Genomic DNA, 25,150 nt, shown 5'->3' with positions numbered 1-25,150 from the left:
TGGGCGATTGGTCCCTTTTAGGCTTGTGGCTCTGGGAGGTTGAGTCCTGTGCTCAGTCCTCATGTCCCTTTTGTGTATCCAGTTTTATTTTTTGGCACAGGTATCCAACCCTGCTAGTTTTTTTCCAAGAGAGTGAATCTTTTGAAACGAAGCGTGGACTGCCTTGCCTCAGCCTCCTGGAATGTGACCTCATTCCTTCCTCCACTCGGTCCACTCATTAAGCAGCCTGCCCAGTCCTGCTCCATCGGGCAGCCTGGCAGGCGTGCACTTGGCCTAGGAGTTCTAGTTCAGGGCCAAGGCAGCCTTCACTGTTTATGAGCATGGACTTTGGGGTCAACTAGACCAGGGTTTGGATCCTGAATCCATCACTCGCTAGCAGTGTGGTCTTGGGCAAGTTGCTTATCTCTCTGAGACTTGACTTCATCATCTGTAAAGTGGAGCTAACAGTAGTACCTAATTCGTAACATATTTGTGAGGATTAAATTAAACAATCCATGAGCCTACACCACAGAGAACTTAATAAACGTTGAGTTATTATTTTTCTACTCAAGAACTTTTCTTGCCCTTTGGCAGGTCATGAATTTCTCTGGGATGGAGCAGGGATGGGGGGGGATGGGGGATTAGCATGTATTGAGCAGCTATGATGTACCAGGTGCCATACTGACATATCTGCGAGAATGTCTCCTCCAAGCCACATGACAACCTCATGTTGTCATGTGAACATTAGCCCCATTTTCCAGCGGAAGGGATGCAGAGTGTAGAGTTGACAAAGCTGGCTTGGAATCCAGGCTCTGAAACTCACTTGCCATGTGAGTCTGGGCAAGGCCCTTTCCCCTTCGGGGCCTTGCTTCCCCACCAGTTGTGGCTGTTCCTGTCTGATAGTCTTGCTGTGCAAATTATATGCGCGAACACTGTAAAAACACTTCGCGAGTATGATGCTCAGTAAATGCGAGTTTCTCCATTCCCACGAGGACCCCTGGTTGAGAGCCGGGCTTGAATGGAGAGAGGGAAAACATGGGGACCTGCCAGGAAGGGGCACCCCAGGGCATCAGGATTCTGGAGGGGACACACTTCTCTTACTCCCCGAGAACTGGGCTGCTATGAACACTGTGAGCGGACGTCCCTGTTGGGCTGGCAAAAATACTCAGGTGGCTGGCTGCCTCCATCCCTGATCTTTCTGGGCCCAGGGCATGGGAGAGAATGGTAATGACACAGTAGGAAAGAGTTCCAATAGCAGTTCTGAAGGTCAGCACCTTGGGGTTAGCTCTGGCTCTGCCACTTATCAGCCATGTGACTTTGGACAAGTCCTCCTAACCTCTCTGAGCCTCAATTCCCCATCCAAAATGGGGATATTGTCATGTGTTCTGGTTATCTATTGTTGTATAACAAACCATCCCAAAATGTAATGCTTACAGGAATGATCCCCTCTCAGGGTTCTGTGCTGACTGGGCTCAGCTGGGTGGCTCCTGCTTGGGGTCTCACGCAATTGCAGTCAGATGGTAGCTGAGGCCGGAGTCATCAGAAGGCTCAACCAGGCGGGACGTCCAAGGTGGCTTTTTCACTCGCATATCTGGCACTTGAACTGGGAGGACTGGTTGGGCACCTCTCTTGCCATGTGGCCTCTCCACGTGGCTAGCTGGGACTTCTTCACAGCATGGTGGTCTTAGGGCAGTGAAACTCCTCACATGGCAGCTGGCTTCCCCCAGAGCAAGCATGCCAAGACACGCAGGCAGACACGGAAAGGCTGCTTCTCACCTCGCCTTGGGAGTCTTTGTGTCCCTTCCACTGCATTCTATTGGTTGTAAGTGAGACACTCAGCCAGCCCGGATTCAAGGGGTGAGACGGGAGGAGTGTCAAAGATTTGCAGCCGTCTTTAACCCACTACACCCCATATCCCACATACCTCACAGGGCTGTTGTGAAGGTGAGGAAAGATAGGGGTGAAAGCCCTTAGTGTAAATCATTAAAGAGACATGAGGTTACTGGTCCAGATCCATCTCCGCCCCTCTTCCCTAAATCAGGCCCTCATCCTTTCTATCCCACCCTAGTAGCCTCCAGACCCATTTCTGACTCCTCTGTCTCCCCATCAAGTGTATCCTTCATATGTACCTGCCTCAGTGATCTTTCTAAACCAAAAATGCACCTATTCCTGTCTCCTGGTGGAAAATCATCATTAGTGCCCAAGGCCTTTCATGATGTGGCTCTCACCTACCTGTGCAGCCTTGACGGGCACATACTCCCAACACCCTTGCCATATTATTCGGTTCCACCCTGTAGTCCTTCAGTGTCTTCGCTCACACCATTCTTGCTCCCCACAACTCCCCTCTCTTTCCGCCTTTGCCCAAACTCCCACTTTTCTAGTAACCCTTACTCATATTTTAAGATTCACTTCAAATGTCTTCTCCAAGAATACTGTCCCACTCTCCCTTTCCACTACTGCTCCACATACCCATTGGATTCAAGTATCCTTCTGTGTGCTCCCATAAATCTGGTGCTCACTGTAGACCGGCCTTCTCACCATTCCCCAAGCAGGTCAAGCACGTTCCAGACTCAGGGCCTTTGCACATGCTGTTCTCTCTGCCTGTGATGCTCATTTCCTAAATATTCACTACATAACTGGCTTCCTCCCTCATTCAGGTCTCCATTCAAATCTCACCACCTCAGAAAAGCCCGCCCAGACTCGCCTATCTAAAATAGCGTGCCCTCCATCACTCTCCATCTTCTCAGCTTGCTTCTTGCCTTTCAAGGTACTTGCCATCTGTCGCAGCGTCTATGCAGTGCTGTGCTGCAGCTGCCTCCCACCAGCTTGCAAAAGCCAATTGCTTGCCTCTCTCCCAAGTCGGCGTCCAGTGATGCCAGGTGGGAAGCTTGAAATGAGCCGTGGGAGAGTATTTACACCAAGAAAATCAGCAATTGCTGCAAATGATGGTACTCTCTCTTTTTCTTTTTTTCCTGGAGGCCCTGTTGTCAAACGTCTACCTGCATACTACTGTGTGTATGTATTTGCGTATTGTTTATCTTCCCCACTAGATTAGAATTTCCATAAAGATATTTTATTAATTCTGTGTTGCCAGCATCTAGTGCGGTGCCTGACACAAAGTGCATGGTCAATAATGTTTGTTGAATGAACGGACAAATGCGCAAACCAACTAATGAGTAACAATCATCACACTGAATTATAGGTTGAGATCCACGAAAGCAAAAATTGGCTCTTTTCTCATCTTTTGCACCCAGCACAGAGGCTGGCCCATAGAAGGAGCTCAGGAAATGTTGAGAAACAAGTGAAAGCACTCTGCAAAGGGCTGTATCCAGGTCAGATCCAGCTGCACCCTGATGCGTATCAAAAAACTAGACTGGACAACTCCTCCGGTATTTTCCATCAAGTGCCAAAGACAGAAACCTGCACTAATACCATCAGGGAATAAGCACTGACCTGGGAGGCAGGAGCCCAGGTTTCTGATCCCGGTTCAGCTACATGTGCTGTCTGATCTCAGGCAAGTCACTTCCCAACCTGGCCCTTAGTTTCCCTATGGGTAAAATGAAGCAATTGGGGGTAGATGGCAGGGCCCCTCTAATTCACAAACTGTGGTTGAGTCTGTGTCTGGAGCTGCCCCAGGCGAGGCTGCTGTAAAGTAGGGTAGGCGTGGGCAGAAGGTGGCTGACCTGGCAGAACTGGCCTCGGGTAGGTACAAGAGTCATGGCATTCCCAGCACCCCATAACTGGCAGATGGCAGAGCGCTGCAGAGCCCAGAACGCCGGTAGTTGTGGGACAGGCCGTTTGTCCTTCCCGTGCCTCTACCCCTGCCCAGAAACCAAGGCCTGTGGTCCCCTTTCCAGCTCCTCCCACCTCTCTCTGCCCCATGATGCTGGCACCTGCCTTTGGGCTTCCCTGACAATGATCAGAGCTTTGGCGGCTCTGCCCCCTCACGCTGGAAGCGGAGGGTAAGCCCTCGGCAGCAGGGAGGAGCAGGGAGGCTCCACGCTGTGGTAACCTGGGCTTATTGTAAGGAACAGGTTGGCTGAGTCGGCCAGCCAGCACCTTGCTTCCTGTTGTTATTTGTGCTGTGTGGAGGTGATCCTGCCAGTTGGAAGAGCCCTGGTTTGGACAGCAGAAGCTGGCGCTTACTGGGCGCTTCCCGTGTGCCAGGTGATGCTCTAAGCTGGGGGTGGCAAACTGCACACCCGGGGGCCAAATCCTATTTTTGTGTGACCACCTGTTTTTGTATGGTCCATGCACCGAGAATGTATTTTACATTTTAAATAAATCCTATAAATACCTCCATAATAGCCTCAAATTTTGCTCCTTAGCCCACAAAGCCTAACGTATTTACTATCTAGCCTTTTACAAAAATAGTTTGCCAATCCCCGCTCCAAGTTTTAACACGGATGAACTCCCTAATCCTCACAATAACCTTATGAATAAGTAGGTTACTATTCATCCCATTTTACAGATGAGAAAACAGAGGCATAGAGAAATTAAGTGGTTTATTGAAAGTCAAATGCCTGTAAATGATGACGTCAAGATTTGAACCCAGGCAGCTGTTTCTGACTTCCTTCTTAAAACCAAACTGCCCCATGTTTTCACTAACTGGCTGTGTGACCTCGAAGAAGTCATTTCCCTGTCTCTGTGAAATGAGGCAAAGGCACTAAACTCTACAGAGAATCTGAATTGGGGGTGGGAGGGTCCTTGAAATTAACAGACTTCAGGAAATCTGTGATGCCTTCCCTGGAAAGCGTGCAATTTCAGTGTTTGCGCACAGTTCCATTTATCTGAGGAGAGAATCCATCACTTTCGTCAGAAATGGATTCCATGATGCAAAACAGATTAGAACTCCCGGACTAGCTTTTTTGGAAAGTTGTCTCCAGCTTTAACATTCTGTGATGTTATTGATTTGGGTTGTCATTTTTGTCCCTCAAATGTTATCCCTAGGCTGTCTTTTCCGCCCAAATGTTATTTATTCCAGTTGTCTTTTTTATGCAGATGCTATCTATTATGTTCCCCTTCCCCACCCTCAAAGTTCTACATACTCATCGTTGAGAAAAATGAGAAAAAACAGACAAGCTTAAGAGCAAGTTAGGTTTTGCTGTTGAGGTATTCTGCAACTCCGGGTGAATAATCCATGTTAGTGAGGAGAAGAGGAACTGTGCTTTATAACCCCTCATTGTGATTATTCATATGTTTCTATGCTATTTATTCAACGAATCTGTATTGAGCTCCCACTAGGCGGTCCTTGCTGCGTAGACTGGGAGCTCCTCTGAGTAGGGGGTAGGTGCCATTTGCCTTTTATCCCCTCAGCCTGGTCCCGGCCTGGCACTTGCTAGGCACTCACCAAGGGTTTGAAATGAGTCAGTGATGCCCGGCTGGCTGAAGAGATGGTGAAGGGATGCACAAGAAATCAGCAGTGTGGGTGGGGCACGGGGGCTCAGGGTGCTGAGCAGGTGAGTTCTCTTGGTTCCTGGTTGCCTTCCAATCGGCAGTGGCCTGTGTTCTGGACAAGCTTTTGAGGGCGGTCCTCATTTTCCCCTCAGTCATGGTTTGAAAGGTTATAGCTGAAGTTCAGCTGACAGAGCCAGGACTTCCCACACGGATCCAAAGAAATGAGTCCAATTTCTTGCATCCCACTTAGGCCAGAGGAACAATGGGGGCTTTCTGGCGCTTCGTCTGGACCCCTACATCTCCGCGTTAGAGCACAATGAAGTCTCCTCTCTCGCGCCTGCTCATTCTCCCTAGACTCCTCAACTTTTGCTCTCTCCCCCTCCTCCTGGCCTCAACTTCCGTCCCAGTGAGAGTCTAGTGACTCAACTGCTGAGAGTGGGAGTGGAGTGCAAGCCCCTGAGCACACTCACTCCTGGACCCATGGGCCTGGAGACATCACGAGATGAACAGCTGTGGAGGCAGGAAAGAGCAGAAAGGCAACCTCAGCGGAGGAGGGGGCGGGGTGTCTGTGCCCGTGGGAAGGGCTGCTCAAGCAGTAAGGAAAGCCTCTACTGCCAGGAAGAGTGGAAGGTTCTGTCCTCTCTCGAGCTTTGAGAAGCCACTAACTTGCACTAGGCTGGACTTTCTTCACCTGCACAGGGCTGATAATGCCTTGTCTGCTGCCCTAAAGGGTGAGTTCAACCAAGATGTCAGATGGCAAAACTGTATGTTGTCGGATGAAATCTAATCTGTATCATTACTTGGAGTCAGTTGAGAGACTAGTTTGATGCTTTGATTCAGCAGCTGTAGAAGAAAAAGAGGTTGAGATGTGGTTTGAGCTTGTATACTGTGCGGTGGAGTTAACATTTGGGTTCGGGAAATTCACATGGACGGTAGCAGCACTGTGCGACAGAAAGAGCATAATCTCAGAACCAGACAAAATGAATGTGAATTCTAGCTCTGCCATTCGCTGCCTATGTATTCTTGGGCAAGTGGCTTTTTGCCTGATTTTCCTTATTTATAAAGTGAGAATAACAGAACCTACCCCATTTAGATGTTGTAGGGACAGAGACAACACCTGTTGAGCAGCTGGCCCACGACAGGCTCTCAATATACTGTAGATATTATAAGTATTGCCCAGAAACCATCTCTTTCTAGAAAAAGGGAAATTAGCAGACAGGTTAGGGACAGTTTGGGTTACACTCAGCTTCCTAGGCAAAGGAGCAGAGAGGCGAGACAACAGGAGCAAACCCTCCTTCACAGCTTCCCGGGGATCCTCTGCTGGCATCTCCTGAGCGGGCCCTTACATAACGTCATTTGTTGAACTGGGCCACTGGTGGAAACAACGCCACCACCCAGGGGGTGAGGTTGGCACAGGAGGAAGGATGAGGGAATAGGCATGTTCCACCTAGAGAAAGGCAAGGGAAGAGGAGGGAGGGAGAGGAGGAGAACCGAGGGGCAGGAGAGCTGGCTTCAAATAAACACCAGAGGGACCACTGAGTGGAAGGTGAGAATCACTTCCTCTTTATTGCTGCAAGAATGGAAATTCGGGTTAGTTTATACAAATTACAGAGGCACAGAATTTCGCTAAATGTTATGACAAACTTTCTCGTCAAGCTGGTAGGGACTCGAATGGGCTGTCTCGTGGGCACAGAGGGAGGTTTCATCACCCCAGGTGGTGCATCGGCACCTGTTTAGGATTTGGAGAAGGGATTCCTTTCTTTGGGAGGGGGAGACTGGAATAAATGACCTCTAAGGTTCTTTTCAATAATTCCAGGGAGCGCCTCTTGGACCAGGACTGCCTAGAAATAGGCTCCGTTGTGGGTGGCAGCAGTGCCTTTGAGACCTCTCACTACCTGCCCTCACCTCTGGGATAGCTGGAACTGTTTAGAAACAGCAAACGCCTCCACACCCCTCTGCCGGGTATCACGCATCACGTGGCTGGCTCTGGGAGAGGAAGCACCATGACTCATACAGGGGGTGAGAAAGGCGGCTGCCTGGGAAATGTGACAAGATTCCTGGCTCACTCCTCATTTGTTGCCAAACCTCTCTGGAAACTGACGGGCCCACGAACCAGCGAGATTAACTACAGCAACTACAAAGTTATTGGGAGTGTTATTGGCTTTTCCTGTAGTGTAAAGCCCTTAGAAGAAGCCAACTACCTCTAGAGGAGGAGACCAGATGAGGGGAACCAGTCCTGCGGTTTGTGATGAGGAGATCATGCCAAGAAGATCAGGAAGAGAAGATCACGGACAGGAGACGCTGAAATGAAACCATGATACACACTTTTCAGGTGAAATGGCAGTCACTTCAAATCCTGACACACTACAAAAACCAAGCAGACCCGTAGACGTCACAGCCACTCTCTCCGAAAATACTGAGTAAGGCTCCACCCAAACGCGCAAGGGCAAACAGAGAAACATATTGTCTTTCCAGAAAAGTGCAAAGAGCAGACATTCCATTCCCTCGGCAGCCGGGACCCAAACCACACCCAGTTTACCACCCCAACGTCTTCAACCTACTCTTGCTCACTCAGGACTCTTCAGCAAGAGACTAAACTGTGTCATGGAAAAGTGCGGGTGTTCGTGTCCCCAGACCTGGGTTCACATCCCTCCTCCACTGCTTCTTAGCTGTGTGACCTGGAGCCTGAGCTTCCTCATCCGGTGAATGGGGACAAGAGAGACTATTTTGTAGAGTTGCTGGGAGCATTATAGGGAATTTATTTATAAAGTGCGTGGCACAATGTTGGTGATCAATAAATGGCAGTTCATATAAATAACAGAAACTATGGAAATGGGAAAAAAGACAAGTAGAAGCAAAAACAGAAACTTTACCCCAAATACTTCCTCCAAAACTTAATTTGAGGGCTTGGCTTGTTTTAAAATTTTTTGTTATAAACATTGTAATAATAGCAAAAAAGAAAATACGGAGAGTGTACCCATCCCCTGGCTCTCTCGAATTCTAATATTTCGCAATACTTGAGTCACCTTTTTAAAGAAATGAAACATTGAAGATAGAGTTGTATACCCCTTGTCTATTCTGCTTTCCACACCCCTGCTCCCCAGCCCCTGGACTGACTTCCCTTTCTTTCTGTTTCTTGGGGACTCCTTCGTCCATCATGAGCTTACAATCGCCACAGCTGACCCCTCTCTCTGCATTTTCTGCATTCTGGCTGAAGGATCACCTGTTTCCTCCAAGCCTCCAAGCTCTCTTTGAGGAGGAAGGGAAATTCTGACAGGTCTTAGGGCACTGCCTACTGTCTCAATGGCTGCTCCTTATAAAGGCAGAAGCTGACCGTGGTCAGGCCAGAAAGAAGAGTGAGGGCTCTTCCCAGCATGGTGCCAGGCAGCTTCACAGACCTTACACCGCCAAATCCTCACAGCATCTCGAAGAGGTAACCATCATCTTTGTTCTACAAAAAAGGAAACCAAGGTGAAGGACCTGCCCATAGTCTGGAAGCACAGAATTCAAACGTAGGCTGTTTCTGCATCAAAGCAGAGACGTTGGGGACCACTTCGCCTCCAGCGTGGGAGGAACTGTTGGTTAATGGCAAGAGGCCCCAGGTTTTCAGGTGTCAGCTCACTGTTGTGCCCTACACAATTAACTATTTTTTGCTCTTCATGCAACCAGAACTTTCTAAAATATCTTTGTACCATTAAGGGAAAGAAAGAAAAATAAAAGAAAACCCTAGGAACGTGAGATGAGACTGTAACCTCTTCACCCCTTCAATCCTCTTCCATCTTTGCTAATTTACATGCCCATTTGCAGTCAGGAGACCTGGGTTCTCGGCCTGGCCTCACCACTTAGAAACATGTGACCATGAGCAAGTCTTTCTCTTCTCCCAAGGCATCTGTTTCCACAGCTGTAAAATAGGGATAATAATATCTTCCCCGCCTGCTCCCCATGGGTGCTGTAGGGATTCCAGCAGATAAGGGGAGTGGAAATGCTCAAGTACTATCTGTTTCTAGATATTCTCCGTATTCCTGCTTCTAGGGGGTGAGATGATAAGGACTTAAGGCAGCCCCCCATCACCAGCGCCCATCTCCTTGGACCTGCGCTTCAGCAGTCCGCACAATCGTCAGCTTTGTGCAGAAACCTTTAATGATCTCAGAGCATCGTCACATTCCTGAGACAGCTGATAATAACAGCCTAGATTAATTCTCAGTATATGCCAAACACTGTGTCGCAGATTTTATATTCTTTATCTTGAATCATTAAGATAATTATGGATGGTAAGGTTTTTTTTTATTAATCAAACATAGTTTTATTTTTGTGTTTTGTTTTTATAAATCACACCTTTAAGTATAAAACTGATGTGTTGGCATTGGTCTTATACCAAGGAAAATCAGATAATCAACACCAGTTTAGAAAACAGGGCATAAGAATAGATGAAGTATGAAGTTGAATGGGGGAACAGCATGTACTTAATAACAAGGTGGGAAATCATCCTTTTCACAGACACTGGGGAAATATCGGTATTATTACCCCATTTTATAATTAAGGAAATTGAGGCTCAGAGAGGTGAAGTAACTTGCTCAACACCACACAGCCAGTGAGTGATGTAAAACCAGAATTTGAGGCAAAGTCTCACTATACCCAAAGTCTATTTTCTTTCAACCATCCTGCACTGCTTGCCTCCAGAGCCCCTGTCTGCTCTCAGCCTCATCAGACCACATCCTTCCTCCCCAGAGCCACAGGGCTGACAGAAGTTAGGGATCATGCATAAAAGCAAAAATAACACTCAGGGTATCTTTAGTCAGTCTTCCTTGAAATTGGGTGTTTGGAGGGTCGGTTAGGGTGGGGATAGAGGTTCGTGGCTGGGGTAGGTAACGAGAATTGGACTAGGAGAGAAGTACTGAAATGGTCAACATGAACACTCCCAGAAGAGTATATTGATACTGCAACATTCGGGGCACAAATGCATGTTAATGAACCCGATAAACATTGCTGAATGCCAAATGTACGCTGGTGCTGGGGCTACAGTGCCCAGGGGGGCTTCCTGCCCCTATGCTTTTGTTAAATATTTACAAATTAAAATTAAAAAAAACATAAAGACATAAAGCTAACATGTGATATTTTGCAGAGCGAGGCAGGAAACGGACCAAGGGAGGAGGGAGAATCAGAGCTGGGGCTCTGCTTACTTAATAAACTCATCATGGTGTTTGTGTGCCCATTGGAGAAAGCCTGGCAGAACACAGAATTTAAGAAAGTGTGTGCAGGGTGTCATCTTTGCTTCACCCCACCTTCCATAGGGGACACTGAGGGCCGGCTCCTTCTATCTCCTTCCTCCCAACACGTCACGTGGATGGAGGAGCAGAGGTTAGGAGACTTCAGAGCACCAGCCCAAGTAAGGCCCAGCCGTTTGGGGCTGTCCTTGCTAAGCAGTCAAAGACACCACTGTATGCATTCCTTGGCCCAGAGAACCCTTCCCCATCAGCTTTCCTCTTGCCAGCCCGGGACCCACTAGAATATCAAGCAGGTGGCTCTGCTAGTCGTAGAGGATTGTGGCTACCTAGTCAGTAGCTGGAAATGTGAGAAAATAGATATTTAAAAACTAAAAATGCAGCCTAACATTTTTACGGTGTCTTAACAGTTCACAAAGCTCTGGATCTACTAGCTCGTCTATTTAGATTTGATTCTCAGAATGACTCTATGAAATAGAGAGATGCTATTAGCTCCATTTTAGAGGGGAAGATAGAAACCCAGAAAAGCTGGCATTGCCCTTCTGGTGTGTGACAGGAATTAGGAAAGCACAGAGAAGGGGCACTCCCCTGAGTGCAAAAGGGTCTATCAGGGAAGGCTTCCTGGAGGTGACCCAAGAGCTGAGTAGAAAAACACAGTTATACACTAAATAGAGGAAGAAAGAGAGACTTCAGGTAGATGACTTTACAAAGGCTTGAGAACACGTGGAAGACTGGAGAGGCTGACAGGAGCAAAATGAAGATGATGATGGTGGTGACAGCAGCGAGCACCTATCTACTCTTACTGAGTGCCGACACTGTTCTCAGCAGTTTATCTACGTTAATTCTCACACCTACCTTGTTTGGTAGGTGCTTTTATTATCCCCATCTTACAGATGAGGGAAGAAGGCACAGAGAAGTTAAGTAGCTTGCCCAAGGTCATATGAACTCGTGTGCTAACTTAAGTATGAATTGTATCCTAAGAGCCATGCACAGCTCCCACTCTGTGCTTGAAGGGTTCTCAGCAGAGAGGAGATGGCACAGACTTGTGATCTAGAAAGCCCTCTTGGATACAGAGTGGACTGAGGGTTGGAGGGGGAAAGAACCTGGGACCTGACTGGGCTATAGGTCCAAAGGCTGAACAGAGACAGTGCAGGTAGAGAGCATAGGAGTATTCCCACCACGCCTGGTGCTGTGGGTAAGAAATTGCCCATGTCTCTGCTTTCTCTACCTGTGAAGGCAGAATAACAGATTTCCACCTACCCACTTCAGGAATTGCTTGAAAATTAATGGGGCAGAGGCCTGGCTGCCTTTCATGTGTTAAACAACACCCTTGTACTACCGCTGATGTTCATGAAACACTGAACGTATAAAGTGTGCTCTGACGGAGGAGCTGGGAATAATTATAGCTTGCTAATTATTGTTCATTTTACCACAGCTTTGAAACCCTGGACTTTCTCAATGATTCAAAAAAGAGATTGCAACCCCTCCATCCCATTAAAGCAGCCACACAGTGGCAAACAAGCAACCTCCCACAGTCTCCTTGCTCTCATTACTTGCAGTGGTTCAACTACTTATGTGGGACACAGAAAAAGAAAAGCAATGATTTGCTCTTTTAGAATCAAATTGTACAAAAAACTCCAAATAGTCTTGCTGGTTCTTTTTAAGAATTTGTTCCTTTTGTGTCCCTATACTGAGTACATGCATAAATATTGTGTGTGTGTGTGTGTGTGTGAAGGAGAGAAAAAGTGGTTAAGAGAACTTCTAACAGATTGGACACAGGACTCCTGGGTTTTACCCAGGACATGGTGAGTAACAGAACTGCTCCCTAACCTTTCTTCAAATTCTGCACCACTCCGTTTCCATAAACTTTATTTAAGGTCTCATAACAGTCAGCAGAGCACTCAAGACCCCGCCAAGGAATCTGAGGAAATTGATGCCTGGGCCACTTTAAGTCCCCAAGCCTCAACTGCATCACCTGTGAAATGGGTCTGAGAGAGTCCACACCTGTCAGGACTGGCGCGAGGATGAGATCACGTTTGTGAATCGTGAACCACATAAATGTGTGTGTTGAGAGAACTGGGGAAAGAAGCGAGGGGGTGAAGAACTTAAAGCGGGGACAGGGGCTGGAAAGGGAGAGGAAAGGAGGGGGGGAGGCGACAACAGCGCGACAGTCGGGCGCCGCACTGTTCAACGAAGTTCCTGAGAATTCCAGCCCCGAGAGCGGCCGGGACGCCCCGGGTCCCCGGCAGGTGGGGCCGGGCGGGTCCCCGCAGCCCGCAGGTGAGTATCGGTTTTCCTCGCCCGGCTTTCGGGCCGAGGAGGCGGGAGCAGCCTCCGCGGCCCTGATCCTATCGCGGCGGCGCAGGGCGGGCCGGCCTTCCGTGGGACCGGGCCGGGGGGCGGGATGTGTCACCCGAATACCGCGGCTGAGTCGGCGGCCGAACCAGCCGGGCAGGTCGGGCGGAGTATAAGAGCGGGAGGGAGCGGCCGGCGGCAGACGCGCGAGCCGGTCCCGGACGGCGAGCCGAGCCTGCAGAGGCCCCCGCGCCGCGTCGCCCGCGTCCCGTCCGCGCTCCTCGGCCCCACCATGGCGCGGGGCCCGGGCCTCGCGCTGCCAGCGTCCCCGCTGCCGCTGCTGCTGCTGCTGCTCCTGGCGGCGCTGACCGGCCCCGCGGCCGCGCAGGACAACTGCACGTGCCCCACCAACAAGATGACCGTGTGCGCCCGGGACGGCCCGGGCGGCCGCTGCCGCTGCCGCGCGCTCGGCTCGGGCGTCGAGGTGGACTGCTCCACGCTCACCTCCAAGTGCCTGCTGCTCAAGGCGCGCGCGAGCGCCCCCAAGGGCGGCCGCGCGCTGGTGCGGCCGAGCGAGCACGCGATCGTGGACAACGACGGCCTCTACGACCCCGACTGCGACCCGGACGGCCGCTTCAAGGCCCGCCAGTGCAACCAGACGGCGGTGTGCTGGTGCGTGAACTCGGTGGGCGTGCGCCGCACCGACAAGGGCGACCAGAGCCTGCGCTGCGACGAGCTGGTGCGCACCTACCACATCCTCATCGACCTGCGCCACCGCGCGGCCGCCCGCGCCTTCAACCGCTCGGAGCTGGACGCCGAGCTGCGCCGGCTCTTCCGCGAGCGCTACCGCCTGCACCCGCGCTTCGTGGCGGCCGTGCACTACGAGCAGCCCACCATCCAGATCGAGCTGCAGCAGAACGCGTCGCAGATGGCCCCCGGCGACGTGGACATCGCCGACGCCGCCTACTACTTCGAGAGGGATGTCAAGGGCGAGTCGCTGTTCCTGGGCCGCCGCGGCCTCGACGTGAGCGTGCGCGGCGAGCCCCTGCTGGTGGAGCGGACCCTCATCTACTATCTGGACGAGAAGCCCCCCCAGTTCTCCATGAAGCGCCTCACTGCCGGCCTCGTCGCCGTCATCGTGGTGGTCGTGCTGTCCCTCGTCGCCGGCGTGGCCGTCCTGGTGATCAGCAACCGGAGGAAGTCGGGAAAGTACAAGAAGGTGGAGATCAAGGAACTGGGGGAGTTGAGAAACGAACCGAGCTTGTAGGTACCGGCGGGGCAGGGGATGGGAGGGGTACCGAGTTTCAGCATAGCCCAGACCCCAGTGAGTCACGTTTCTTGATTCTTGGCCCAAAGGAGACATTTCTCCTTCCAAATTACTGCCTTTCCCCACCCCACCAAGTCTGATAGATCTTGGTCTCGGGGTCACCTCTCTTTCTGACTTATGTCTTGAAGGAAGCATTTCTAAAATTCCTTCCCTTTGGGGCCAACAAGAAATCTGACTCGAAGAGGTAAGAAAGTCTGGATTAGGGTTATGTATAAGAATCAAGTGTCTGTATGACAACTCAGCCACGTTTGTAAGTGACACAATCTATGTTGAGGGCTTCAATGCATTTAGATGGGAAACAGCGCTTTTACTGTCTTAGGTTTAAGTTATTTGATTAGCTCCGTGTATCATGGCCTCCCTGATGAGAAGAGGAGGTCGCTAATTGGGCCCGTGTGGTATCCTCATTTACCATCCTTATGTTACCAACCACATATTCTTGTCATCCGGAAAGAAGTCTGTTTCAGCTGCCTGAACACATTTTAGATGTGTTTGTTTGAGGGCAGACTCTGTCCCCAAAACTCAGCGTCTATTCTTCAGCTCACTCTTATTACAGCTGATATTAGTAACGTTTCTTTTGTAAAATGTTTGTACATATGTTGTCTTTGATAATGCTGCTGTGATTTTTTTTAAAAACACGAATTTAATAAAATATGGAAAACAACCTAAAAAGATGGAGTTTGTGCAAATTTGCTCCAGATTTATATCACTTTGGTCTCCTCTGTCTAATTTCCCATGACTCGGATTTCTTATTTCAAATTCTAACACTTTTTAGCAGGAGCGGGCATTCCCTATAGCTGCTCGGCTGTTTCCTGAGATACCTTAACTGGCGAGTATCAACACCGGTCTTTCTAAATAAGATTATTTGGAAACCTCCCTCCAACTGCGGGAGGGTGGGTATGAGAGAGGAAGCTAGAACTAGCTGCTGCTGTTGGGAAGGGGACCAGCCTTAGGTTGTCTCAAAACAAGAACTCCCCGGTGGAGAAGGAGAACTCTACCTTTGTTTCAGGAGCTGTGTCTCCTTTGAATCCCCGCACGGAAGTAGGTGGTACTGTTGCCATTTAGCCCTTGGCAATTTACTTAATCCCAAAGTATTGCAGCGACGAGAGAGGTTAAATGACCGTCCCACGTAATTACAGCCATTCTGTAGAGGGCGTTCTGCTCTGGCTGTGTGCGCGCATGCTCACGCAGCTTGTTTTCCTTAGATTTTACTAGTAATATGCTTTAAAAACTTTTACTTCCTATCAACTGTAAAAACTAGCACCTTGTCTCCTTCACGCTTATCTCCCCGGTTTCGTTATTCACATGCACTTCTGTGCAGCAGAGTGTGTTAGAAGGTCACTGTGGGGTAGCCTGGAGGTAAACAGGTTCCTGCATTACCGGGAAATTGCTGCAACAGTGGGGTGTACAAAAGAGGGGGTGGGGAGCATATCCAACAGCAAATAGCTAGATCCAGGACTTCCCCTGGAATCCATCTCAGGTTCCTCCTGCCGCCTCTACGCTGTGGTCTGTGCCTACCCCTGGAGACTGGAACAGCAGGAGGAATTGGGGGGAGGTGGCTCCCAGCCGCTCCCTGCACAGCTTGGGGCTGTGGCTGGTGTGCGCGGGTGGAGTGGACACTTGAAGATCGCCGGAAATCTCTGAGTCTGTAATCACTCCTGCTGGGGAGGAACTCCCGTCAGGCCCCAAACGTTCTCAGGCTCAAATGGGGCTTAACGAGGGGGAGAAGGCGGACGTGGGCTGGCTGCCCGCAGTGGGAAGGAGGCTGAAGTGCCTGAGGTGAGAATGGGGACGTAACAGGGAGACTGAGACTCCACTCCGGGCTCCCTTGGTGCTTTCGCTTCCCGAGTCTCTGAAGTGCCTTAGCAAAGGGACCTGGGCGACCTCCTCTAATCTAACCCCTCATTTCACGGAAGAAAGGGCGAGTGACTTCTCGAGAGTAATGTCTCTGTGGCACGGCTGGAACTAGAACGTCTCTTGATTCCAGGTCCAGTGTTCCTTTCACTACATCACGGTGCCATTGTTTCAAGAGTCGCTTCAAAAAATGACCACTTGACTGCCTAGAAAATAAACCGATTAAGGATCCAGTGAGCAGCTGACCAAAGGAAAAGCCCTGAAAAAGTCCATTCCTTCTTCAGAATGTTGCTTCTGCATAATTTCTCAATTTCTGAATTAATTCAGGACTGTGAGTCCTTACACTTTATTGTACTTACTAGTTTGAAAAGCACTTTCACACATATCATCTTTGAGGCATTGGCTTACTGGGAATAACCAAGTGTTGACAAACCTGAGTTCAAATCCTGCTCCACTGGCCAAGTCAGTCCCTTAATTCCCCTCAGTTCCTCTTCTGTTGAATGAAACGACACATCTCTCTCTCCCTATTGCAAACATTAAACGTGGTAACTGATGAGTGCCTAGATCCATCTGGGCACTCAGAGTTCAGTATATCGTAAGTTTTCTCCTCTCCTATAGATCATATCCATTTCACATGTCAGAAAACTGAGGTCCAAGGAGGTTGAGTAACTCATGATCCCACATCCTCCATGTGCCAAAGCCAGAGTTGAGACCTTCATCCTGGCCTCCTAGCCTAGGTTGCTAACTCACACACCCAGCAGCTCGAGACACCTTTCTTGGTCACTTCTTCCAAGGAAGAGCCCCCCATACTTCTGTTTTGAAGCTCAGCTTGCCTCTGCTGAGGACAGGACTATCCAGAACCAGCTGTCCCTAGGGGGTTAGCCTCCACCTCCAGGTTTCCCTCCCAAACTTAACATCCACTGCTTTGAGTGCAGACGTGGGGCTGCCCTTGGAAGGAATGTGAGGAGCAGATGACTCACCCTGCATGTCGCAGCTTGTCTCCCGGGCCCTGTGGGAAGCTCATCTGATTTCCTTGTTTCGGTCACCCAGGCTTTCTCCACTCGTGCTATTTCCTTAATTGGAGCAACTTTTAAAATCACATCATTTCTCCCTGCTAAATATTTTTGGCTTCCTGTTTTTCAAATAGAAGCACAGAATGTCAGAGCTGGAAAGAAGATCATTTAGTCCAAGACTCCATTCTACAGATGAAGACACTGAGGCCCAGAGAGGAGAATGGATGTCCCCAGGTCAGGCGGATAGTGGCTGAGCTGCCCCAGAGCTCCCGTCCTTGACCCTAGCTTGTCTAATGCTTGCTCTACTTGTCTTCCTAGTTAGTCTCCTGTTTATTTTTACTTTTTCCCTGATCATTGCTGTTCTTAAATTGTTGTGGTTGCTCCTTAGCTTTTTAATATCGCTTAAATGGGAGAGATACTTTGGTTACATGTAAGATGTATGGGCTTTGAAGTTACCTGGCCTCTCAGACCCCTGTTTTCTTATGTGTAAAATAGGTAGAGTCTTATCTAATATGCTTGGTTTTAAAGATCAGACATAAGATATGAAAAGATTGAGTATGTATTTAGTAAATGATCAATTTGTTAGAATGAGAGCCAGGCCCCCAAGAACTTGGGGAAAATGACGGGGAATGGCTGAGCTTGCTCCAGTGTGATGCAGACTGCACTTCCAGGCCGCTTTCTTAGGGGACATCTCTGTCCCTAGACATCTGCTATTAGGGGACTAGAGCAACCTTGGAAGCCACCTGTTCACAAAGGTGGAGCCACAGTCCACCTGGTTTGTATAAAATGGCTGCCAATGCCCAGTGGGACACTCACCTTCAACTATGATATAAGAAAGAAATAAATGTCCTTGTTTTCAAATTACATCATTATTGTGTCTCTGTAAGCGTCTTTTATTTTATTTTAGTGTAATCTTTTACCCAAACTAGTATGGGTGACTATACTATTATTCTTGTAACAGATGAAGAAATTAAGATACTAAAAAGTTAAAGTTAAATTACTTGCCTCTGGTCACACATCTAAGAAGTGACACATCTGGGATTAGAACCCAGGCAAATTGGCTCTCAAATCCATGTTCTTAACCAATGTGCTACACTGCCTCAAATTGTGCAATGAATTACCACAAACTTCGTGGCTTAAACAATACACATTTATTATCTTGTGCATAATAAATGGCAGAATTCGGTTCCTTTCCAAGATCTCCACTTTCTTACTGGCTGTAAGCTGGGGGTTTTCCCCAGTTTGTCATGGCAGCCCACATTCCTTAGCTCATAGCCCCCTTCCTTCATCTTCGAAGCCAGCATGGCAAGTCGAGTCCTCACATTGCATCTCTCTCCTTTGCCCCATCTCTTTCTGGCCACAGCTGGGAAAGATTCCCCACTGGTGAGGACTCATGTGATTAGGTTGGGTCTACCCACATATCCAGAATAAGATTATCCTCTCTCAAGGTCTCTAACCTTAACTATATCTGCAAAGTCCCTTTTGCCATGTCAGGTAACATATTCACAAATTCTGGGGATTAGGATGTGGGCACCTTGGTAGGAGAGGGCATTATTCTGTCTACCACACAGAGAATGGCCCCCAAATCCACGCTGTTAACCATATCCTACACTGCCTCCGTAAAACTGTGGGCCAGAGTGCATTTTTGTATTGAGTTACGAAAGAGCTCTTTCTCCTATGGCTCTCTCCTTGATTCCTTTTTGAAGAAAACCTTTCCAAAGAGGAAAATGGACTCTTGGGAGAATTATTCCTGTATCCCACTCAGGGTTGTAGAGGGTGCCTGGCGCCAAATAAGCACTCAGGAAATGTGCGTTGAATTGAACAGATACCAATGGCTGCCATTTGTTGAGCACATGTCATGTGCTGAACGCTGTCCCACAAGCTTCATCCCAATTATCTCATTCATTTCACAACAACCCCATGAACAGAAGTATGTTCTGTTGTTTCTGGTTTACTGATGAGGAACCCAAGGCATTAATACATGCCTTGCCAGAATCACAAAGCTGGCGAGGAGCACAGCTACAATTCAAACCCAGGCCTGCGCTCCTCCCGAGTCTCTGCTTTTCCCAGTATGTTCTACAGCACTGCAGGCCCAAGAACCATACTCTGTGCTAGACAGTGATGAGGCAAGTGGGGAGGCTTATTCTCAGGGACCTGGATGGAATCCCTCAAAGGACCATTTGGGAACTTAATGGATTTTTGACAATCAATAGGAAATCCTGGTGGACATCTTCCAGTTGTAATTTCCCTCCTGGAACCATTCTCTGTCATTGCTAAACACCATCAGAGGTTTCATTATTGCTTTTTATGATGAACTCTAGGAAGGAATTGTTGGGAGGGTGAGCATGAGTAGGGGGGCTAGGCCCATTCACTGTTACGGACTTACACTGAAAAAACATGAGAGGGGTGTCCCCTGGCACCACAGCAAGCCTTATAGCCTCAGTTTCAGTGGAAATTCTCAGGTCCATGCTGTACAAGGAGGCCAAACCGAGATGGGTAAGAAGACAAAAAGGAACGTTCCAGAGTGACAGTCTAAACACATTAACCAGTGGTTTAACAGCAGACAGCTCAGCTTACCAACGCATCACGTCACATCCTGTCTCATTTGAAGAACAGGGACACAATCCCTTGACTAGATCAGTTTAACCCTTTAGAAGCTTTGTATCCTCACAGCTCCCACACTGGGTGTGGCTCAGTCCCTCACTACTTTCCATTACCTTGTTAGCTCGTGCTGTTGGAGGAAATGTTCTGGTCACCCAAATATTGTGATGGGAGGCACATTATCATACGGTGTTGAAACACAATATGATATAGAAGGTATCAACTAGGTGAGCAGTTGAAGCTTGATGTGGGTGGTGACCCTGAAGCAGTCACAAGTTGGACAACCTGACCTTAAGGATGCCAAGAATTGATCACTCGTTTCTTCAAATATTTTTTGTCTTATTTTATGCGAGATATTGTACTAGTTTTGGGAATATATGATGAATTGAATAGACATAGTTTCTCTGGGGTTCATTTATCTTTTTTCTTTTTTTGTGTGTGTGTACCTGGCATCCCCACAACCCTCTCAATGAGGGAGACACTCCCGTTATGTGAGTCTGGGTGAGACACTAGATGGTCCTGCCTCTGGCTGGGGGGATCTGGGCATGTGATCTGGCTCAGCCAACTGAACTCCCCTGCCCGGGACATTGATCGAGAGGACAGGAAGCCATACACCAGGCTACTTATAAAGTAGTCACAGCAGCACCAGCTTTGCCAACAGCACAGCTGTTCTGCGGGTGCCAAGTGTCCAGTGGCAGTAGCACCAGTGGGGCATCCCAGTCAGACTGTCCCACAGCTGGACCTTGGCCATGTTCCTACAGCCCAGCCAACCCCAGTTCCTGGCCATTTTCTGAATCTGGTTCTCCAATCTTCCCGCTGATTCTGTGAACTTACCCCAAATCCTCCAATAAATTCTGTTTAGCTTAAGTTTAGCCAGAATCAGTTTCTGTTGCTTACAATCAACAATCTGACTGGTAGAGTCCCTGCCTTTGTGGAACTGAAAGGCTAGGGGCAGAGACAGTCATTATATACATAATCATGTAAGTAACGGCACAGTTAAAGAATGAGGTAAGTGTTCCAAACCAAAAGAGGGTATATGGGAGTTCTGATGTAGTCTTAGGGGGAATCACATCCTTCAGGACTTCAAGGTATGTGTAGATGTTGTTTATGCACAAAGAGAAGCATTTTAGTAAGGGAGAGCAGCATGTGCAAAGGCCCTGCAGCAGAGGGAGTGTGGCTTATCTGAGGACCTGAGAGTAGACCAGCATGGCTGGAATGTGGATAGCAAGGAAAAGGGTAGTGCTACATGAGGCTGGAGAAGTGGGCTGAGGATAGACTATGGAAGGCCTTTCAAGCTTATTAAATATTTTGACTTTTGTGCAAATTAGCAAAGGGCACTCCCTCTGTGCAGACAGCAGAAAAGGCATCCCATCTAGTTGGACTTAACCTTGCAGTGCAGGGCTTGGTGACTGGGCTGGCGGGTACCTTGGTGTGAGGTAAAAGAGGCCGTGCCTCCCTGCTGACACAGCCTATCCTCACACCGTCAGACTATAGGAAAATCACCAAAAACTTTTTTTGCTTTTTTTTTTTTTTTTAACACAGGGGGTGATATAATCAGATTGTGTTTTAAAAAGATCTCTCTGGCTGGAGTATGCAGAATAGATTGACAAGGAGCAAGATTAGAGGCAAAGAAACAGCAGAAGACCAGAAGAAGAAGAATCCCAGGCGAGAGATAAAGGTAGCTGGGACTAAGAGTAGGTGTAGAGGACAGTGACGGTGACAGAGAGAAGCAGCTGTGTTGGAGGGACACAAACTCAATGGGATTTGGGGATGGATTCTCTATGGGGGTGGTGAGGAAGAGGGAGGTGTCAAGAATGGTTCCCAGGTTTCATGAGTGGTTGTGGTACGATTCCCTGTGGCAGAGAACACAGGAATGAGAACATGTTTTGTGGGAGTGAATGACGAGTAAGGTTTCAGACACGTTGAGTTCAGCTAGGAGTTGGATGCAGATGTCCGGTGTATTGTGGGCTGGAGATGGGAATTTGAGAGGCACTGGCATAGAGGTAGTACTTAGAAGCCATGAACAGGGATGCAGTTACCTAGGGGGAAGGTAACAGACTGAAAAGGGAAATTTGCACCACGGCTCAAAAGATTCCATGGCTTAGCGGTTAAGTGTGCGCGCTCCGCTACTGGCGGCCCGGGTTCGAATCCCGGGCGCGCACTGACGCACCGCTTCTCTGGCCATGCTGAGGCCGCGTCCCACATACAGCAACTAGAAGGATGTGCAACTATGACATACAACTACCTACTGGGGCTTTGGGGGAAAAAATAAATAAATAAAATTATAAAAAAAAAAAAAGACTCCAGCACTTCAGGGCAAGGAAGAGGAGAACAGGAGGGCAAAGGAAACCAAGAAGGGTCCAAACCAGGGATGGAGATGCAAGGACCAGCCCAGACTGGCACCAGGAGATAAGGCCGAGTCAGAAGTCAGGGGCCACTGAACAGATCGGGGAGCAGAGCGTGGGTGGGAGCAGAGCCCCGGACCAAGAGAGACCTGAGTGTCTGCCATTTATGGTCATTCTCCACCAGCTGTCTGCTGTTTGGGGGCACCACTTGGGAAAAAGGAGAGGTTTGGAGGAGACAGTTCAGGTGACTGCCTGTGAGCGTGCTGTGGGAACACAGGTGGCTGGGATGCCTAGGTGCAGCTTCTGGCTAAGCTACTTATCAGTGTGGGATCTTGATCAAGTTACTTAACCTCCCCGTGCCTCAGTTTCCTCACTTGTAAAATGGGGACAATGATAAACTTACCTCCCATAGGGCTGGTGAGAGAAGTAAATGAGTTAGTACATGGAAAGCACTTAGACTAGTGCCTGGCACACAGGGAGCACTTGTAAATGTTAGTTATTGTCAATAGTGACTTAAACTTGAATACACAGTGACCAGTGCAAGCTCCCTGAAGGGAAGAGCTATCCCTTTTGATTCCCCTCTGCATTCCCCATGTTAGCACAGTGATGGAGCATAGCAGGTGCTCTCGAGTTAACACGGGTTCATACGTTTCCACCCATATCTCACCACTCAAGATAATATTCAGAGGCAAAAGGAAGAAAAAGAAAGCTACTTAGAACTCCATGAAGGTTTCTTAAGGAAAAGCAATAAAGAACACATTTAAATAATTTACGAGTAGAACTATTACAAAACAATAAGCAAGGAAAACACAACACAATATAATGTGCAAAAAGTTAATAGCTTTACTATATAAAGAACTGAGACAAATTGATTAGAAAGACAATTATCTAATCAAGGCCTCAGCTAGGTACCTTCGTGCAAATTAGAAAGGGCGCCCCCCTCTGGGCAGATAAATTAGAGAAAGACATCCCACCTAATTGGATCCAGTCTTGCAGGGGAGGCTGCCAAGTACACAGGTAGGTAGGAGCCTTTGTAAGGAGAAAAACATGCTCCTCCTCAGGTGAGGATGCACTGGGGTCAGAACGGATTTTGGCCCCTGCACCCCCTCAACTTTGCTGCAGCACATACACAGAACAACCTTATGAGAGGGCCCTGACTTCAGCAGAGAATCGACAAAGGTCACGAGTAGACAATTCCAGAAGAGGAGCTAGAAATGATAATAAACATCTTTAAAAAAATATATCTAACATCCCCAGTAATCAAATCAGTTCTAAGCAAAATGGGATAAAAATTTTCCTCGGAGAAATTAATAAAACCGGCATTACTCAGTGCTGGTGACAGAGGGGTTAACTGGTATAACCTTTCTGGAAAACAAGTGGACAATATCCACCAAGAACCTTAGCAGTGTTTATTTTCTTTGACTTCCTAACTCCATGTCAAGGAATTTATGTGAAGGAAATGACCAGTGATGCAAACAAAGGTTCACACATGAGACATGTGCCCGCAGCAATTTCCTAATCACAAAAAGCTGAAAATAATCTAAATATCCAACAACAGGGGCATGGCTATACGAGTCCACAGCTCCTTGAGATCCAGTGTGTTCCAGAATTCAGAATTTTGGGGTTTTAGAAGGACAATTTGTTGCATATGTTACTTAGACCCCTCATTAGGGTCTGTGGCAACATCATCAACACATCCAGATTTCTGCCATGAAACTTATTAATAGTCACACTAATTGGTATAAATAGACCATAGATAGCCGTTGGCCACTTCAGGTCACTTTTGCCACCAAATGAGTTGGTACCAAACTTTCAAAGCTGCTTTCCATTTTCAGAGCATTTAGGATTTGTAGATAAGGGTTGGTGGATCTGTATAAATTATAGTATAATCCTTGAGGACTTTTTAATATGGGAAAATGCTCACAATATACTGTTAAGTAATGGGGGGGGGGTGGAGAATAACAAAATTCCATAATGACCCCACTCCATTTTAAAAAAGAAAAATGGGAACAAATCTGTTATCTTTAAATGCAAAATAGGTTGTTTTAACTCCAAACTGACCATAAGTGCTTTCATTTCCTTCTTTTTCTAGTCTTCAGGTGGAATGGTATAACTTTAATCAGAGTAGAAATCCATCAGTACCGCACCCCTTTGGGACAGCCTGCCCGGACAGAAGAAAGGGGACCCCTCCACGCCCACCTCCTGTTGCTGAAGCTGAGGATGAGCCTTTGGAAAAGCAAAAGGGGGCCCCCCGCCCCCCGCTTGGAGTGGAGGGGCAAAGAAACTAAATTGCTTTGCATAAGGAAGTGGGAGGGAAATTTCTGGAGTTGGGTGGTGGGGGAAAGGGAGGATCACTCGGCAGGGGTTGGACCCCGCATTAGTTTCCTGGGGCTACCATAACTAAGCACTACAAATTTAGTGGCTTAGAATAACAGAAAATAATTGCTCAGAGTCTGGAGGCTAGAAGTCCAGAATCGAGGTGTCAGCAAGGCCATGCTCTCTCTGAAGGCCCTAGGGAAGCATCTTTCCTTGCATCCTCTAGCTTCTGGTGGTTGCAGGTAATCCTTGGCGTCCCTTGGCCTATGGCAGCAAAATTCCAGTCTCTGCCTCCTTGACATGGCTGTCTTTCCTCTGTGTGTGTCTGTGTCCAAACTTCCCTCTTCTTATAAGACACGAGTCATTGGATTAGGACCCACTTTAATTTAGGATGACCTCATTTTAATTTGATGACATCTGCAAAGACCCTATTTCTAAATAAGGTCCCATTGACAGGTTCCAGGTAGACATGAATTTTGGGAGGATACTATTCAACCCAGTACAGACCCCTAGTATGTGCCTTGACTATGAAAAGGGAATTGTATTTCTTTTAAAGGCTATGTCTGCTGAATGAATGAATGATGAATATGGAACTGTAATGTAAATTTCCTCCTTGCCTTTACCGCCAATTTTTAGTATAAGTCAGCTATGCAAGTGTACTGTATGGGCAGTGTTGTCTGTGTGGAAATCAAGGAAAAGGCATCTCTTCGTTTCTGTGGGATAAAAAGGGAACATGAGAAGTGAAGTCAGGAATCCCACAGAAGGAACACTAAGGTAAGGCCAGGAGTGTCCCTGGGGGCAAGA

At 48.2% G+C, this 25,150-nt stretch overlaps 1 protein-coding gene across 1 annotated transcript; it reads left to right on the top strand.

Annotated features, from left to right (window-relative positions):
* Positions 1 to 13,185: 13,185 nt before the first annotated feature.
* On the top strand, positions 13,186 to 14,877 carry TACSTD2 (tumor associated calcium signal transducer 2). Its single transcript, XM_058551996.1, has one exon. It carries the CDS (start codon positions 13,186 to 13,188, stop codon positions 14,158 to 14,160), a length of 975 nt encoding a protein of 324 aa, XP_058407979.1. The 3' UTR covers positions 14,161 to 14,877.
* Positions 14,878 to 25,150: the final 10,273 nt, after the last annotated feature.

This window comes from Diceros bicornis, chromosome 13, assembly GCF_020826845.1.
Source record: "Diceros bicornis minor isolate mBicDic1 chromosome 13, mDicBic1.mat.cur, whole genome shotgun sequence".
Classification (NCBI taxonomy): Eukaryota; Metazoa; Chordata; class Mammalia; order Perissodactyla; family Rhinocerotidae; genus Diceros; species Diceros bicornis.
This window is presented reverse-complemented; position numbering and strand designations above follow the sequence as displayed.

Excerpts from the sequence above, each read along its gene's own strand:
- TACSTD2 (XM_058551996.1), top strand. The coding sequence starts at position 13,186 with ATGGCGCGGGGCCCGGGCCTCGCGCTGCCAGCGTCCCCGCTGCCGCTG.